Source organism: Camponotus floridanus, unplaced genomic scaffold (assembly GCF_003227725.1).
Source record: "Camponotus floridanus strain SB8 unplaced genomic scaffold, Cflo_v7.5 scaffold1, whole genome shotgun sequence".
NCBI classification, from domain to species: domain Eukaryota; kingdom Metazoa; phylum Arthropoda; class Insecta; order Hymenoptera; family Formicidae; genus Camponotus; species Camponotus floridanus.
The window spans coordinates 8,204,934-8,223,063 of NW_020229214.1; the positions used below are offsets into that span (position 1 = coordinate 8,204,934).

Sequence of the window (18,130 nt, forward strand, 5' to 3'; positions counted from 1 at the left end):
TCGCATATAATGAGTACTCACGATCCATCTGACGCGTAATTCGGTGGCGTTCATCGCGCGGACCGTGACGTTCTTCGGAGGGTGAGAAGGTGGTGCTTGAATTGTTTGAAACTCCTTGGTCGATTCGGAAGGCTGCGACGCACCGACGACATTGTTTGCGATTAAACGAAGCTTATATTGCATAAAGGGAGTCAAACCGTCGACGGTGATCGTACTGGCGTCAGGATCGGATACCTCGTAGATATTGTACCATGTCGAATTTCGCGCTGTTTGTGCCTTTGAGAAAAATTAATATTTTTTCTCTGAATTTATCTTTTATTTTTTATCAATCGCGTCAATTCTGTCATATATTGAAACTTTCTGTCTAATCGTATCTTAGAAATAGGTTTTATAAAATTAGCGTTATAAAAAATGGAGTATTTTTAAGATATTAAGAAAATAAATAATGATATCATCACATTCAATTTAAAATATCTTTTTTTTTAACTTTTAAATTTTTATGAAATGTTGAATCAAAAAGATGTAACAAATAATAATTCTCTTTCCCACAACAAGAGTTCATTCTAAATCTACTAACTTGTACTGTCCATTTCGTGATGGATGAGTTGCCATCGAATCCTGGCGTGAATTGTAACACAACGGAGAATGCATCTATATTGGATAACGCCAGCTTTGTAGGCGGTTCTGGTAGCACCGGTTCTACGCCCGATTGTATGGTCGCTACTTTTGACTTTCCTGGTCCAATTGACGTCCACGCAGTAACTTCAAATTTGTAATGAGTCAATGCCTAAAAAAACAATAGTAAATAATAAATCATATATTTCACTCCTGCTTTGTTTTTTGGTTTGATTTTATGTTGCTTGGAATTGATAATTACCTGTAAATGTTTTATTTTTGTCGACAATACATCGGCCGTAAAGTTTTCGACGCGCAAAGAATCCGGAATCTCTTTAATCATATATTTCAGTTGATAATGTGTCAATATGCCATTCGTTCCTTTAGGAGGACTCCACTTAACTGTCAGCGCGCGATCACTGATGTCTTCGAATTGTAGATTCTCCACTTCTTCGGGTACTATAACGGGTAATAAATATTTAAAAATTAACAATTGCGTACATATAATGTCTAAAAAACGATCTTATTTAATTCCTTTAATTGCATAAAAAATAATCAAAGATAAGAAAAATATATGATTAATCTTATAAATTAAAATTATTGTTAAATATTAAAAAGTAATTATTAATCCGTTTAAATTAACTTTATGTATGAGTAAAACAATTAACTATTAATTAACTATTAATTAACTATTAATTAGTCATATCATAAAGTAAACGTACCATCTTCGCAAGTGCGTATTTCGACGGGCGAACTCCTTTCGCCATCACCAGGATCGGTGAAGCAAAGCACCGTAATATTATACAGAGTGTATTTCCTTAAACTCGTCATAATAGCGCTCTGTTCGGCGAGTGGATCAAATAGGCTGGGTGGCACGGTCATCGATTTATATTCAGTTGCTTCCATAATGTTACTGCCAAACCAAGCTTGCAATTTATATCCTTGATTTATTCCGTTGATCTTCTGTGGATTCGGTGGCTTCCACCAAACTTTCACCGCCGTTGAGTTAATCGCTTCCGCTTTTACATTTGTGGGCGGTGCTTCCGGAACTATATACAATAATTATTTCTATTATCTTTAGCTAATTTATATTTATAACTCTAATATTCTAAATATAATTATACATGATATAATATTGTATTATTATATATCATATATAGTTTCGTATTGTATTAATTATATAAATTAAAATATAATATTGTAATAATGTAAAAATATAATATTCCAGAATTACAATATTTTAATTATAATGTTCTATTATATTTTTATACAATATTTTGGAATCATATTATTATTAAAAGTTTGAATATCGATCAATTACCTCCTTCCTTAGTTTTAATCTGCAAGCCCTTGGTGTATACACCCACACCTTTATCGTTGTAAGCCGCTATCTGTACTTCGTAATCCTTCCACGTGATCAGATCGGTAATAAGATAATTTCTTTGCGCTTCATTGGTGATATTCTGTATCGTCCACGGACTGTCATTGTATCCGTGCAGTTTGTACCTCAGTATATATCCTAAAATATGACCATTTCGGTATTCCTCCAGCGGAGGTTGCCATTGAGTTATTATTTCCGACGATGAACGTGCTGAACCGACGAAGCCTATCGGTGAACCACTGGGCGCTAATAATTAAAACAATCAAATTCAATTAATTCAATTAATATATATATCAAAAATCAATTCAGTTTATTTTGATGAAAAAATAGGATAGATATAATATCACTATTTTTTATCAAGTTATCATTCTTTTCTTAATCACTTACGTTCTTGAGGTAAAACGACGATGTTACTAGGTGCCGACGCTGGACCTTCGCCGACGCTATTTTCAGCGCTAACGCGAAATTGATAAGCTGCCGCGGCTTTCAAATTATTCAACAATACCCATCGACTTGTCGCCGATATGTTATCACGTTCGGTGACCCAGTTTAATAATGGGCTGGTTATAGGTCCTATTTATATTATAAGATATTACATAATAGTCATTATAATATAGACAAATAAATGTGTAAAAATAAATGTAATGTGTTAATTAATTTATATTTGTTCTAATTTCTTTTCTATTATATTTATTATATCATAAATTTGTAAAATATATATTTTTAAATATATTTTTTAAATATATATCTAATAGCAATGTTTACAATTATGTATTTATCTACGAAATATATGTATATCTTATAAATCAGAAACATAATAGCACTTGTATGTCTAAATTATATCCAGATTACACTTACCTAGATCAGATACTTCTAGTCTCTGAATTATGAATTTCTTCGTGGGACTATTACCATCGAAGCCGGGTACCCATGTGACGTTGATCGTGCGCGGTGAGATCCGTTCGACTCGAGTGGCCACGACGTTGATAGGCGCGAATGGCAATTCGATCACACTCAGACGAGCGGTTCGCGTCTCGTTTCCGCCGGGTGACACCACAGAACACGTGTAATCCCCTACGTCGGAAGCTCGAACAGCGAAAATCTCAAGAGTTCCGTCCGATCGCATTTTCACTCTCTGACTCGCTTGCGTGTTTATTACTCTGTAACGATGAGCGTATCACTTTAACATTTTTAAATTAAAAGAATTAGAAAGAATCACATCCACTTTTTTTCAATTCAAAGAATTCTGCTAGCATATTTCGATAATAAATCAACAGTCACAATTAAATTAATGCAATTTTTATAAGAAAAAAATATATAAATGATTTAAGATGTATAAAACATACACACAATTTGGATGTTTTGATTTATCAGATTTTAATTATATTTTTTGAAAAATAAAGAACTCTGATCACAGTTAAATTTTGCGAAAAATTAAATGTGAGATTTCTTCTATAAAATAATATAAAAAATTTAATATAAAAATTTAATATAAAATTTAATATAAATTTAATATAAATTTAATATAAAATATGCATATTAATATAAGATATAAAAAATCGATTATATATTATAAATGGTATTAAAGTATTATTGTAAATTTATATTATAATTATTGTAAAAACATAATATTCTTCATTATATATACATACTGTCCGTTATGAAACCATGCCATATCGTACACGACGCTAGGATCGTTGGAGATTTTACACTGTAATTCGGCGGTATGTCCCAGAAGCACGGATGTATCAACAGGTGGTTGAATAATTTGCGTCCGAACTGTAACGGAGAGAGATGTATACGTATAATAAATATGTATACACATAATACAGCTAATTTTTACTTTAAAAGAATTTTTAAGAAAACTTTCTTTGTACGAATACTTAAAAATTTAGTAATATACATATAATAGCGTACTTAAATACTTAAATTAAAAATATCTCTTGATAACACAAAGTATATGTGATGCAAAGAGATATGCAGATAAAAAAATATATAATATAATATACAATATATAATAATATATAATATATAATATTGGAAAATTTAAAAAAATTTGACTTTTTCAATAAATTGTCTTCGATTTTAGAGAAATATTTTATTTATGAGATAGATATAAGGAAATGAATAAAATGAGAAGATTTCTGTTAGATTGATTTTATAATTACCCATAACAGTCAAGTATGCTGATCCATTGACAGAACCGGCTTCATTCGCGCGAATGCAAGTATATTTTCCTGCGTCGTATGACTTTACCGCAGCGATTAGAAGATCACCATTATCCAAAACTTGTACTCTCCCGGCAATCTCTACTGGTATGGTATCTATTCCAATTAAAGATTTTGCAATTTATTATAAAATTACAAATATAAATAAATATAATAATATATAAAGAAGAATTTCATTTATTTTAATTTTATAAAGAAATATTTTTAACAGTAAAATCAAAATTTGATATGAAACTGAAATAATATATAAATTAACATAAAATAATAATTAAAATTAAATTTTTTATTTAATTACCATTATAGTACCAAGTAGTATTTGGTTTAGGTGCTGCTATCGCGTAGCAAGTCAAAGTCGCATCTTTGCCGTCCAATACTGTTAAATTCTGTGGACTTTTTTCCATAATCGGTCCAGATGCTGTAAATTACAGAAATTTCGTTATTAATATTGAATTGATTTCCGATGATGTTTTCTCACAACGTGCAAATGAAAAAAGAGTGAATAATCGTCGCTTGCAATATGTATGTATATTAAACCAATCCGTAATTCTTACTCTTTCTCTCTATTTCTTTACACTGATTTCCAAAAACAAGCTTATTTTTTTAAAGCAAAACACAAACATATTCAGTAGCAAAACTACGCAAACTAATGGCTAAGTACAGGCTGGTTCACGATAAATGCCATGTAAAATAATCACTAAATGCTTAATACAATACTTATCGTGAAACATTCATAATTCAAAATAAATTTTTTTTATTGAAATATATTTCTAATCTATAACATATTTGGGGAGAGCAAGACGTGCGTGTCAGTGTTACTTGCAATGTCGCAGATGTGTGCCAAGAATTCTTATATGATTGTATCAAAACACAAGTCGTTTTATTTGATAATTTTTTTTAAAAATATCTCGATATTTTATCATTCATTACATATATAATATAAAAAGGAATTCTAAACTAATTCACTAAATCACTAAATTATTAATCACATACAAAATAAGAGCTATTGATTTTTTAAAGCTTTCTTTAAAATTCTATGCAATTGAAATAATAATAAATTATGCAAAATATTGATATATCCAACATAGTGCGTTTGTCTTATGAAACATTTATCACTAAAAGAAGCAAAAATCGTGAAAAGTGAAACTTATACGCAATCTTCACAAGCATGTGCCGAGAATAATAATGAAAAACAGAAAAGTGAAGAAATTTGGCAGCAATTATCTTACTGTCTGGATAATGAGAGAACATAAAACGGCGATCAGATTGGCGAATTCTGACTACATTGTAGCCAGCCGCCCAGCGGGCAACTCTGTTTCTCAATCCGCTTCCTAATTCTTCTTCTGTGTCGCATACAAAAAACACGTCATATATATTAACTTTGCTTGCGACATTATTACGCGAAATATTTGTAAAAAATGCCATTCATATCTCTATTCGCAATGCGTTGCATTTATTTATTTATTCAAATATTTATAAATATTTATATCACATTTTAAATAGGTTAAACAATTTCCCTATTTAATAAGTTACCTATATTATATAATTTATATGTTGGTGAACAAAAAAAAAATAAGAATCCAATCTTAAATAATACTTATATTAAAAATCACAAATTGTATATTTGCTAGTTATAAATATAATAGTTAATATATAATAGTTATAAGTGTGTGTGTATATATATATATATATATATATATATATATATATATATATATATATATAATGATTTCTCATCTCTTAAGAAATCGTATTTTTCATCGATTAAAAAGAAGATGCTAAAACGGTTTAATTGCATGTTTCGTGAACACCATGTAACACCAAATTTAATTGCGAATTAAAATTAAGACAAATGCAGCACGAAATTCTAGACAATTACTCACTTTTCGCCTTCAGCCATGTATAACTGGATGATTCGCCGGCGTCGTTAGACGCGAGGCATTGAAACATTCCTGAGTCGTCCATAGTCAATTTTTTGATCGTTAACGAACCATCTTCCTCTATTATATATCTATAAAACACGTGCGACAAAAGCGTACAATTATACATAATTGTCAATTCCCGATGAATATCGTCGTCTTTGAAAACGAGTTGAAATATTTAAAATGATTAAATATTCTCTCTATAAATATATATTATGTATTCTAACTATAAATTATATCTTCCACATAAAAAACTGTTACAATTTCACATTTACAGAAAAATTTCAACGAAGCTAAAAATTAAAATAGGTAAAATTGTAATAAAGATATAAGATATAATTTTCTCTTTCTTTCTTTTTCGGATCATAAAGTCAAATATTTGCTAAGGTATACCTAGTTCCCAGTAAATGATCAACGGGCTCGGCATTACGGAACCAACTGATTATAGGAGGAGGTACGCCGTTAGCGTCGCACGGTAACGTTACTGTGGATCCGTAATCACTCAATGTCTCCCTCTTTAATTCCGTTATAAATGTCGGTTTTTCTAGAAAAATATAGCAAATATGGAAAATTTCATGGAAAGGGCTAAAATTATTATGCTTGTTAAAACACTTTACTTCCTAATTTTATATAAATATAATTTCTTATCTCTAAAATTTAATAATTTTTAGTTACGTATTATAATAATGAATGATTGATAGTGTCATACTATTATTATTCTTTTTTTTAAGGTAATTGCGTGATTTATGTTACACCGCTATTTCATCAATTATTTACACATTTATCACGTACTTATTTACTTTGGATTATACTTACCGTACACGACAACCTTGGCACTCGCATTTACAGTTGGATAACCACCGCTCCTCAAATCCACATGACAAGAATAGATCCCCGTGTAAGTTATGTTGGCTGAGATCAATGCGAGCGTTCTATTCCACGAATCGTTAAAGCTGTATGATATCCTAGAGTTCTCAATTGGAATGCCGTCTTTCATCCACAAGGTCCGTAACTCGTGAAGTGATCTGAAATAAATGTAAATTTGTTGCTTTGAACCTTCTCGAATTGCGACAATATGGAACATTGTTGAGACAAACATCAAAAAAAAGAATAATTGTACGTAGTATAAACAACGACAGAGATTGTTTTGGCAAAAGATTACCTGGCATTCGCAATGCAATTTATGTACGTGACGTCTTGATCTTTGATTATCTGTGTATCCTGTGGCTTGACAATTATTGTAGGGGCCACTTCCGCATATGGATCGCCGGTGACTTTTAACTTGAAAAACGGACTATTCTCTTCCTTGCCCAGTTGGGTATTGATAGCTTTCGCTCTGTGCACAATGAATCATCAAAAAAATATAAACTTAAACTTGTCAAAGTTCATTGGAATTTTCTTAGCTCTTAATTTCAAACTTTCTATAACTGCAAATTATAAAGTCATCTTTAATTTTGATTTGCAAAATTTTAAAATTAAAAAGGAGCTATTTTTCCATCCCTAATCTCGGAATTCAACAAAACAAGCAATCTTATGAAGCAATCAATAAAGCGAGCTTATTAATAATAATATTAATGATAATATAAATTGTACGAACCTATAGGAACCTTCGTCGTTTTCTGAAGCGTTTAATATCAGTAGCGTATGATGAGTCGTTGCGTACTTTATACCGTACAGGAGTGTCCCGTCCGAGGAGAACCATGTTACTTCTGGGGTAGGATGGCTCTCAATCGGGGGTAACTCCAGAATCGCAGCGCTACCTGACTCGACACTCACCACTTTCTCCGTGAGATCATCAAACACTTCCATATCTAGGAACAGATTAGGACGTTGATTCGATAGTCTGGAGAACACTACATTTCTGTGATTCGTCAAGGTACTCACAGGCTACGGCGAAGGCGAGACGATCGCTGAATATGGACCCCACGTCGTTCGTCGCGACGCAGTGATATACCCCGGCATCCTCTCGCCGCGTGCTTTGTATACGGAAGTAAGGCCCTGAGGTGAGCTCATTGCTGAGAGGCACCCCATCTTTGAACCATTTGTACTTTGGTTGAGGATTGCCTGTGAAAAGGGATATTTTTGCTACCAATAATTTTTCTCTCTCGAGGTCGTTCAGTTTAGATTATAATCCAAAATTTGCATAAAGGGTATCGAGAAATATGCGCAAAACAGATTCTTTGAGTTGTATGAAATATTTATTCGGAAACGTAGTGTATTTCTTGTAATATCGTGAAGAGCGATTTAACGTAAAAATTCATGAATGATTCAATGTAATTCCCGTTTGTAAAGTCACAAACGATGATATTAGACCGCGAGCTATCTAATACCATTAGTACAGGGTCATATGATCGAATTACATGGTGCTGGGCATCGGTTAGGCTTCATCTGGTCACCGTCTTATCCGCCCGATACTTGATATTTTTACAGGACAATGGAACGTCATATGCGACGAACCTTATCCTCTCATCACTGCTGTGATCCTTATACTCTTTTTTTTAATTTCATTACTTTAATGTAAAATTGAAATATTTTTAAATTATGAGATTTTGAAGTATTTTTTGATAATTTATATTAATTTATATTAATTAATAATGACGGAATAATTCAAATTATCGATAATGATAAAATTACGAGAAGTTAATACTAAATAAAATGTCACTTGATTATTTTTGAAATTATATTTTTATTAAAGGAACAAAATTTGCAATTGCGGTATTTTTGAAACTTATTGTTTAAAATTTTATAGTATCGAAATATATAGAATAGCAATTTTTTTGTTTTGTAAGAAAAAAGATCGAACGGCAAGTTTAAAATTTGTAGCTGATGTAAGAGATATATTTTCCGATTAAAATTTACCAGTAAATTAATTTTCGAAAACTATTATATTTGCCTCAAGAAATTATCAAGTAGATACACAGAAAAAAGACATACTTGTTTTGAAAATTTAATTTATTTAATTTTAACATGGAAATCTTAAAATAAGATTATAATGCGTTAATTAAAGAAAAATATAATTGCTTGAATAATTGCTTACTTGAATGAAGCCTTTTTATAAAGTTCAATTAAGAAAAATATATTCTTATGATTTGAGATTTAATTTTTTTGAACGGAAAAGAAACAATGTTAGATGGAAAATAACATTTTTAAATCAAAGATTATAATTTTCTTAAAGTAGAATTAAATAATTATATATTCTTGAAATGGCAATTACAATATTGAAATAAGATTATAATATTGTTAAAATTTAAAATTATTAAATTCTATGGAAGATTATAGATTGTGTATATACAAAGAGAACACGTTAATATACGTTTTGATTTGACACTTATTTTTTTTTCTGTGTAATTAGAGAAAATTTTCATGCTGGATTGCGATTCTTACCTCTTGCTTGGCATTGTAGAAACTTTGTGCGATTCTCGCTAAGAATATTGCCACTGCTGGACGGCTGATTGGTGAAACGCGGCTCTTGAAGTGGCTCTGTAAATGAAAGAAAAGCGTTTTTTTTTCTTTTTTTCTGGTCAATCTCGCGATGACAAAAGTCTCTTACAAATTAATTCGAGATATAAGGTCACATAAGAGGTCACATACGAATTGAAAATTCGTGAATTTATATGCTGTGTAAATAAACTACTTATACATATCTTTTCTCATATTACGTATGTAAATTCGGATCGGTATTATTACACGTGAATGCCGTATGGCTGACTGACATTGAGTCATCGCGAACGGGCGACGTGTAATAATTTATGATGCTCCAAAAAGCCCGACGAACGAGAGAAAGGAATGCGAACGAACGGCCGCGGATGCCGAGGTGCCGAGTCACATGCATGTAAAGCCCTCCTCTTGTATACCTACCGGACGTTCCACGCTCTGTTGATCCTGACACACGGTGTGCCACAATCTCCCGTCGTTTCCCGTGAAACCATGACTTTATCGAGAACATATTGCGAGTGAAAAGTCGAAAAGTCCAGAGTTTTAAAAAGAATATATATTTTACATTTCTTAAGAAAACGAATACATAATAGATTTGAATATAATATACGAAATATATACAAAGAGTTTATATATTTTTGATTAATAATATATTAATATATAAAATAATATGTTAAGTAATAAAATAATTTAATATAATATAATAATAATAATTTAATATAATAATAAAAGTTAATTTAATAATAAAATAATATATTATATAATAATAATATTAATAATAATAATTAATTATATATATAATTTAATATAATATGATTTTTTTAATTTAATTTTATATAAAATAATATATTAATATTAATAATATAAAACGATTTTATGCAATACATTCATTTGCGGATATGTATAATATTATAATTAATTGATTTGTTTACAAGGATTTACAAGGTAAATTTACATCAGGAGTACTTTCTGTAGAGAGAAAAAAATTCCTTGGATGTGTAAGTAATGACGATTTACGGGCCGATGGTGATCGCGAGCGACGAATGTAGTTTTCCACCCATTGTTTACCTTTCAACCGATAATTCATTCCGAACCGATGCACATCACGTGATGCATGGACTGCGTTCTAATCGTGTGCATATACGATGCAATCAGTCACGCCGTATATATCTAGTTGACGGATCTTAAGAACTGACAATCATGTGATTCTGTCCCACCTGAGTCGTTATAAATATCGATTCGGCTCGACTGATGGCGAAAACATAGACTGTTGTTTATATAGTGATAGTTTATATAGTTTATATAGTGATAGTATCTCGGTCACTAACATGTCGACATTTAAAATGTGATTTTCTTTTCTTAGATAATTGATTCCTCCACAAAATATATGATTTTTTTATTATCAAAAATGAGAAATTTATCGCCAAAATTTAACTTCACGGGTATGAAAATAAATTTCCAAATTAATTAAATTAACAATCTTTGTTTTAATTTTAAAGATTTGTTTATATAATCCGCTTGCATTCCAGTATGTCTATTAATTATTCAGATTTTTATAGAAACAAATTAAAATTTTTATCTTGCAATAATGTAATATTTTCACATTATTTTCTTTGATATATTGGTTAAGGAAAATTTCACATCACATTGTCCAAAGAATAGGCTCTATGTAATTATTCTCATGTTTCTCACGTTCTTCAGCTTGTTAGAATTAACGAATCATTAAGAATTTGTTGGACGTAAAAGAATCAAACTTTTAGAAATTAAATGCCCAACGCTCGAGTGTCAATGTGATTATCTATCCATCTCTATCTCGAAGACTCCTTTCGTTAAAAAGGAGGAAAATTTTTTTAAATTTCGTCAGCGCTACAGGTATCTGGCTCGTAAGCGAAGAGTTCCAGTTCACGGATTAGTTATCTCTTTATCTTTCACAGTATCACGAGTAGTATGACACCATAACGCTAACAAAGCCCAGCAGAATGCAAACACGCATGAAATGCATATGTAAAGGAGGTTCTTGAATATCTAAATCGTGACAATAAACTCCACACGTTATATATGTACTTCTCGTTTATTATCGTGTATTTTAAGCTTGTCGCAGCAAGTTTGTTCTCCACTTTGCGGGATAAAAGATCGTACGTTAAAACTAGAATACACCGAAGAACGTCTGGAATTTTTACACGCGAGGCATTATACAATTTTTTTTCGTTAAGGTTTCTTAAGCACGAAGAAGGGAAGTGTTAATGTGAAGAACGAAACTCATTTACGGCTGACTAACTATTGCAAATGTAAGCTACTGGAGTATTAACAAGTACAAGAGGACCGTAATATATATTATACCGTTTAACATCTAGCATTTTAGATCTCATCGTGGATATTTATAATTCTTTGCATCTGAACAATCCTATCCTGTAGCTCGATTTTTTTGTGATTGTTTTTCTCTTTTTTTATCAACCAAAGTATATTACATATATATCACACGTTCTCATACACAAAATATTCTTTTTAAAAATTGCTCATTCTAGATTCAATCTGAAGCCAATGTTGAAAGTTTGAACATTATTAAGAATGCGGACTAATTAGAAGTAAACTTTCATAGAATTTTAATCAATGAAAATAGCTCAACAAAAAACGACATGTAATAACTTTTAAATTGAGATTCGCTACATGTTACATAATTAATTTTACAATTATCAATATGCGAGAAAAAGAATATATGTCGATTTAAAAAAAAACATTAATAAATGCATTGCAATATACTTCCACATTAAAATTTTAATTTTACATTTTAGATTTCTCATATAAAATAATTCTTTCATTACTTTTCTTTTATAAAAGCTGTTCATATAGAATATTAAATTATATCCATATTAATTATTTTAGTTTTAATAATAGCTAAAATAAATTAGCGTTATCTATATTTAATCAGTTTTCTAAAATAATTAAAAGTCGAATAAAAATACAGATGATGTAATTAAATTAAATCTTAATTATATATTAAAAATATTCTTAATTAAAAATATTAAAAATATTAAAAATATTCTTTATTAAAATATAAAAATATGTTCTATTAATCTAAATTGTTAGAATATAATAATAAAGAATATATTTTTTCTAAATTATAAAACTTTCGTATTCAGAGAATATTTTGAAGATCTTTTAAATATTTTATGAATATGTGACGAGAATGAGAGAGAGCAAAGCAGAATCTAAATTCAAATTAAATGTTCCATTACGTAGATTTTGTAATACGGGGGTTTGGACGTCGCTATAGTGACAATCATCGCGTGATTCGTCGGACATATGTTCGTATGCACATATACAAGCAGGTCGAGACCGCTAAAGAAACCCCTATTTTAAGCGACGCAGCTGTCACATCAAGGGTAAAACGGGGTGGGACATTTATAGAGGGGCGTGGACGCGAATCGCGAACGAAAGGGCTTTAGTTGTCTGGTAAATGAAGAAATTCTTCTTTCGCGTTCGCGACCCGAATTCTCGGTCGGTCCATTCATCTTTTAAGCGACCGAGCTGGTAGAATTTAGTTGCTGACAACGCACTGCGGAGGACGCGTATGATAAACGATATCCTTGCCAGAGAGGAATGAAGCCGACACATATCTGTTTGCTGGCACGTATTCTTAGCGAAAAAGTGCAATTTTGCGACACATATGCTTGTTGGAAATAATATTTAAATGCTTCGAAAGAATATATTGAATTATAAATTAAATATTATAAACAATAAAATACGTAAAAATAAATTAAATATTATATAAATTATAAAATTGAGGAAATTAAAAAAATTGTAAAAATAAAATATTCCTTTTATTTTTTTATAATTATATATTGTATTTTGTACGAGTGAATTTTCAACGTATAATTGAAACGCAACGAAATATGCGTGGAATTAGAAAGTTTAGAATATGTTTCATTGTAAATTCAATATTGTATAACAACAAATGAGAGGATAAATTAAATGTTATGTAATAAGAGATGATTTTAATGCATGAAATTTTTCGTGCAACTGGAGCGCGACAAAATATGCGTAGAAAGGGAGAGTTTAGAAATCGAGTGTATTGCGTAAAATTGGATAAAATAATTTCGGAGGAATAATTTTGAGCTCGCGCGCTCGAATTTGAACTCGGATATCCGGCAACCGATTGGCGAAGGGGATGAAACTCCGCAAAATGTTGCGCATTGCGTCTTACTGCACGCAGCCTCGGCGCTATATTGCAGCTGAAGGGTGGGAGAGGTGCATAACTCCCTCTTCACTGCAGTCTGCAGGTGGTCAACCTCGAGTTCTTCTGGGGCGCGCCACGTTGCAGATGTTTTTCTCCGGTGCCGCTTCTCCTAGGAAGGAGGAAACTATCTGCAGGAAACTTGCTCTTCATTTTCTAATTTCCATATGTAATTTTATCTTGCAATCACTTTGCATAAATATCATTAAATTCGAAATCATTTGGCGAAGTAAAGTTTCCAAATTACGCAATATATACAAGTGTTTGTGAAATAAATAAAAAATAAGTCCTTGGCAATTTTGAGTACCATAAACTGATATATTTTTTTTTTCAAAAATATATATTTTAAAGAATAAAAAATTCGACTCAATTTAAAATTTAATGTATGTCGTAAAAGGAAATCTTTTGTCGCCTTTAAATCGATATTATTCAAATTATGTTCGCGTGTTCTGTCAAATAGTGAATGAAAGAATGACAACATAAATGTAAAAATGTATATAATTACCACTGCAAATTAGATTCGCGATTCTTAAATTACCCTAATCAATTATTATTTTACTGAAGTTCAAGCGACAGACGACGGACGCAATCAATCGATTTAAGTGACGTAACACGCGATGAACCTCCTTATTCTTGCAACTTTCTGGACATAATCTACATATATAATGTTCCAAGCACACAATATATACGTAGCATTATTTCTTGTCAAATTTGAATAATTTTTCTTGACGAAGAATATATTGCCTTTATGAGAGATCAACATCCTATTTTTAAAAATTTCAATTTAATTGTGAAATAAGCGTATTCAAATGTCTTTATTTTTCCGGGACACCCGTTATCTTCATGACGTTTACGGGATATCGCTCGATGCGTCGTGTTCGAGCAACTAGCTTGTGTACGAAAAGTCAGTGGCAGTTGAGACACGTTACCAGGGATATTTGGCTGTTTGCCAATAAACTGAGAGGCGAAGCAAGCGAGTTTCACGGTCGGGATTGGAATTTAGAGAGAGCACTGGCACTTGCAGAAGGCGAGGCCATGACCCCGCATTCAATTAACCTTGCGCAAGTTTCCCCTTATGTATATTTCTACGCACACAGAGCTCTCGAAATACAATAACAAACATATAAAACTATTTTGTGTATGATATAATACTTGAAAAATACTTCAATGAATATCGTAAACCGTCTTAAATTATGCCAAGTTCCAGCTTACAGCATCCGTCATGCGTATCTTTTACGAAATCCTCATTGCACACCTCGTTGCACCATTGTTGTTCGTCATTGTCGGGAAATTAGCACAACTATGGTCTTTGAGAATGGTTAATTCCTTTGTTACATCGCGTGAAAAGACTACAACGAGGTTTCGCGGCTCGAATTGCGCGAGATTTCGACGAGATTGCGCGCATAAGGGCGCGAAAGCCGCCTTGATTGATGCGTTGCATCTCAACCTGCATCTCGAGAGATTTAGAACGTTGACGAGAAAAATATTTTCGCTATACACACACATTTATTTATTCCAAAGACACCGTAATATCCCAACTTTGCAAGTCGAATAAATTCATTGCGTTATCCATTACGTTTTACCTAAACTTCTCCTCTCTCCTTTTTTATTTAGATTTATTTAGATTTCTTTAAGTGAAAAGTTTTCTGCAATTTTCCTGGAAAATAATTTAATAAATCTGTTTATATCATATATCTGTTTATAATTTTATCCCGAATGTGCATTTTGACCGAGAAGTAAATATGGCATTTATCATTTTACAATAAAAAGTAAATATTTTTTATAGAATTAATTAATAATTTTATATAAAAGTAAATACTTTTATTTAAAAAAATTTTAAGAATATATCTTGTATTTATATTAAAAGATTTATTTTAAAGGTTTATTTTTCTTAGCATATTTTAGATTAAAATGCTTATGTAAATTTATGTCAATATAAAATTTAGATTAAAAAATTCCCTCTAATACATATAATACAAATATAAAAACATTACATTATAATATATTGACATTATGATATATACTTTATTTTCGGGAATTTGAAAATCGTGAACATAAAACTGATATACAACGATTCAATGGATTGAGATATGGATTGGATTAATTTTGATAACAATGATAATCAAATTGATGAGTCAGAGTCCGAAGAACAGAACGCTCTTTTTTTTCAAGGATTTAACTGGAAATAACTGCGCGGCGATGAAGTGCACTTAGTAAAAAGTGCATTCCGGATCACATATGGTACCGGGTGCAAGCTGGAGCACGTAAACTCGCATGAAATTGCTGCCACGTGTTGTCAGCGGGGTCGACGCACGTTCGGACTCCATAAAAAAGGCGAAAATTGAGTTAGTTTAAGCGCGTTCTATTGAGCGTAAACGACCCACGTCGGGGAACTGTAGTTGACTTTAACGAGCCGTCGAAGGGATTTTCCAATCCGTGAATTTTTTTTCAACCACGATCGTCCAGCCGCTTATTTAAATTCCGAAACTAGTCACTTGTCTTCCCAGCGTCATATATTTATAGTTAATTATAAGTGATATGACAGATCGATGCACATGTGATTTGCACGTGGATATCTCTCGTTATAAACGATAGAATATCTTTGCATAATAAATATCAATTTATTCGATTAATATTCAAAGAAATGAAACACATATGAATGAAAAATTTCATTAATGTTTCTACAAAGCTACTTTTGCAATCACGTTTCTATTACGCACAAAACAAGAAAAGAACTAATCATGTTTTTCCTTATTCTTTTTTTAACATTTACGTACTCGAAGGATGAGTTATCTGTTTCTTCGTAAATACACACCTTCCTCTTCAGTCTCTTCCTCTACGCGCACCTCGCATTTTTCATTCGCGTACGTCGGCGCGATTACGGTGATTAATAGTTAAAGACGCATCGTTGCGAGAAATTGCAACTCGTATGGGAGTATCACACCGGGTCAGTTCTGTTATCGTAACAACGGTGCCGAGCGTTTAAAAACCGCTTGTTTAACGAGGCGTAGCTCCGAATTAGCACACGCAGATTCCCACCGGAGATATTCCCATAGATGGAACCCATTTGTCCATCCGTACCATACATCTCAAATATCGAGTGTTTTTCAAGTGTGCCTCTCTCTTCGTTTATTCCAATTATCTCTCTTTGAATGCTTCGTCTATTTATTTATCGTCAATATGTATCTTGTTTTATTATTGCTCTCATTAGTTTGCGAAACCTTCTTATTTATTTTGCGTCTGTAAAACTGGCGTTGCCGAAACATGATGGCAGATTTTTAAAAAATATTTCGTCTGTTTTCGAGAGTTAATTTCCTTATCGTATGCGAGGGAAAAGAAAAACATCGTCTCTAGAATTTTTGATTGAACATTTATTGCACGAATCTTCGTTCATTCTAATCCAATTATTTCTCAATGCTTCGACTATTTATTTATCGTCAATATGTATCTTGTTTTATTATTGCTCTCATTAGTTTGCGAAACCTTCTTATTTATTTTGCGTCTGTAAAACTGGCGTTGCCGAAACATCATGACAGATTCTTAAAAAATATTTCGTTTTTCGAGAATTCCTTATTCGAGATATTCCTTACTTATTCGAGATATAATTTCCTTTATAATATGCTAGAAGGAAAAAAAAACATCGTCCCTAGAATTTTTGATTGAACATTTATTGTGTACGAATCCTTCTACGTGCTAGTCTTATACGCATGTTAAATTCACACTTATCCTTAAATTTACGTTGTAAAGTGTGCAATCCCGTGACGCGTTGCACCGTAAAGTTTTCGGCGTGGGTGCATTCGAGTTCCGTCCCTCGATCTTGTTATGCATAAGCGGAAGGATAGGAGGGATGGGAGGGGGAGGATGGGAGAGGGATGCTCGAAGTTCAGTGAACAATCTGGAGTAAAACGAGCGGGACAGCTGTGTCGAGACGAGGGGTTCAAAACTTGTGTGCAGCACAAGTGCGACGCACGCAGGGATGCAAGGATGCTCTTTGAAGGGTGGTCCTTTAGCGCACCCCAATGGATACACGCGCGATGTGCTAATAACGATCCTGGCCGGCGTCTCTTTTCGCTGTCACGGAGATAAAAATGTTTCAACCAGCAGTACGGATAGATTTTCCTTTTCCCATAATGTTTGTTTAACGAAAAAAACCAACGAGATACATGTTTCCGCCTTTGTAATCATCACAGATAGTGTCTACTCAAATTTTGGAAACAAATTCTCTGATTTATCAAGTATTTTTGTTCAAAATTCCAGATAAAGAGAATATTTTAAAGATTTTTTTAAAAGTAACTTTTAAATAAGTTTTTTATTTTAT

At 31.9% G+C, this 18,130-nt stretch overlaps 1 protein-coding gene across 2 annotated transcripts in view; it reads right to left on the reverse strand.

The window, feature by feature from the left end:
• The window catches only part of LOC105251364 (protein sidekick), a 35,638-nt gene that overhangs the window by 8,187 nt on the left and 9,321 nt on the right, over window positions 1-18,130 (reverse strand). The window contains exons 2-19 of one of the 2 annotated variants that reach the window (XM_011258128.3): window positions 9,528-9,623; window positions 8,028-8,207; window positions 7,741-7,954; window positions 7,306-7,479; window positions 6,960-7,168; window positions 6,537-6,687; window positions 6,105-6,232; window positions 5,451-5,564; window positions 4,520-4,639; window positions 4,165-4,320; window positions 3,649-3,775; window positions 2,855-3,156; window positions 2,384-2,569; window positions 1,937-2,242; window positions 1,338-1,664; window positions 878-1,074; window positions 578-787; window positions 22-276 (exon numbers count right to left, since the gene is read on the reverse strand). In XM_011258128.3, the coding sequence (XP_011256430.2) occupies window positions 22-276; window positions 578-787; window positions 878-1,074; window positions 1,338-1,664; window positions 1,937-2,242; window positions 2,384-2,569; window positions 2,855-3,156; window positions 3,649-3,775; window positions 4,165-4,320; window positions 4,520-4,639; window positions 5,451-5,564; window positions 6,105-6,232; window positions 6,537-6,687; window positions 6,960-7,168; window positions 7,306-7,479; window positions 7,741-7,954; window positions 8,028-8,207; window positions 9,528-9,623 (3,452 nt within the window). The remainder of the gene's footprint in view (window positions 1-21; window positions 277-577; window positions 788-877; window positions 1,075-1,337; window positions 1,665-1,936; window positions 2,243-2,383; window positions 2,570-2,854; window positions 3,157-3,648; window positions 3,776-4,164; window positions 4,321-4,519; window positions 4,640-5,450; window positions 5,565-6,104; window positions 6,233-6,536; window positions 6,688-6,959; window positions 7,169-7,305; window positions 7,480-7,740; window positions 7,955-8,027; window positions 8,208-9,527; window positions 9,624-18,130) is intronic. The other variant, XM_025412549.1, reaches the window with a different exon arrangement.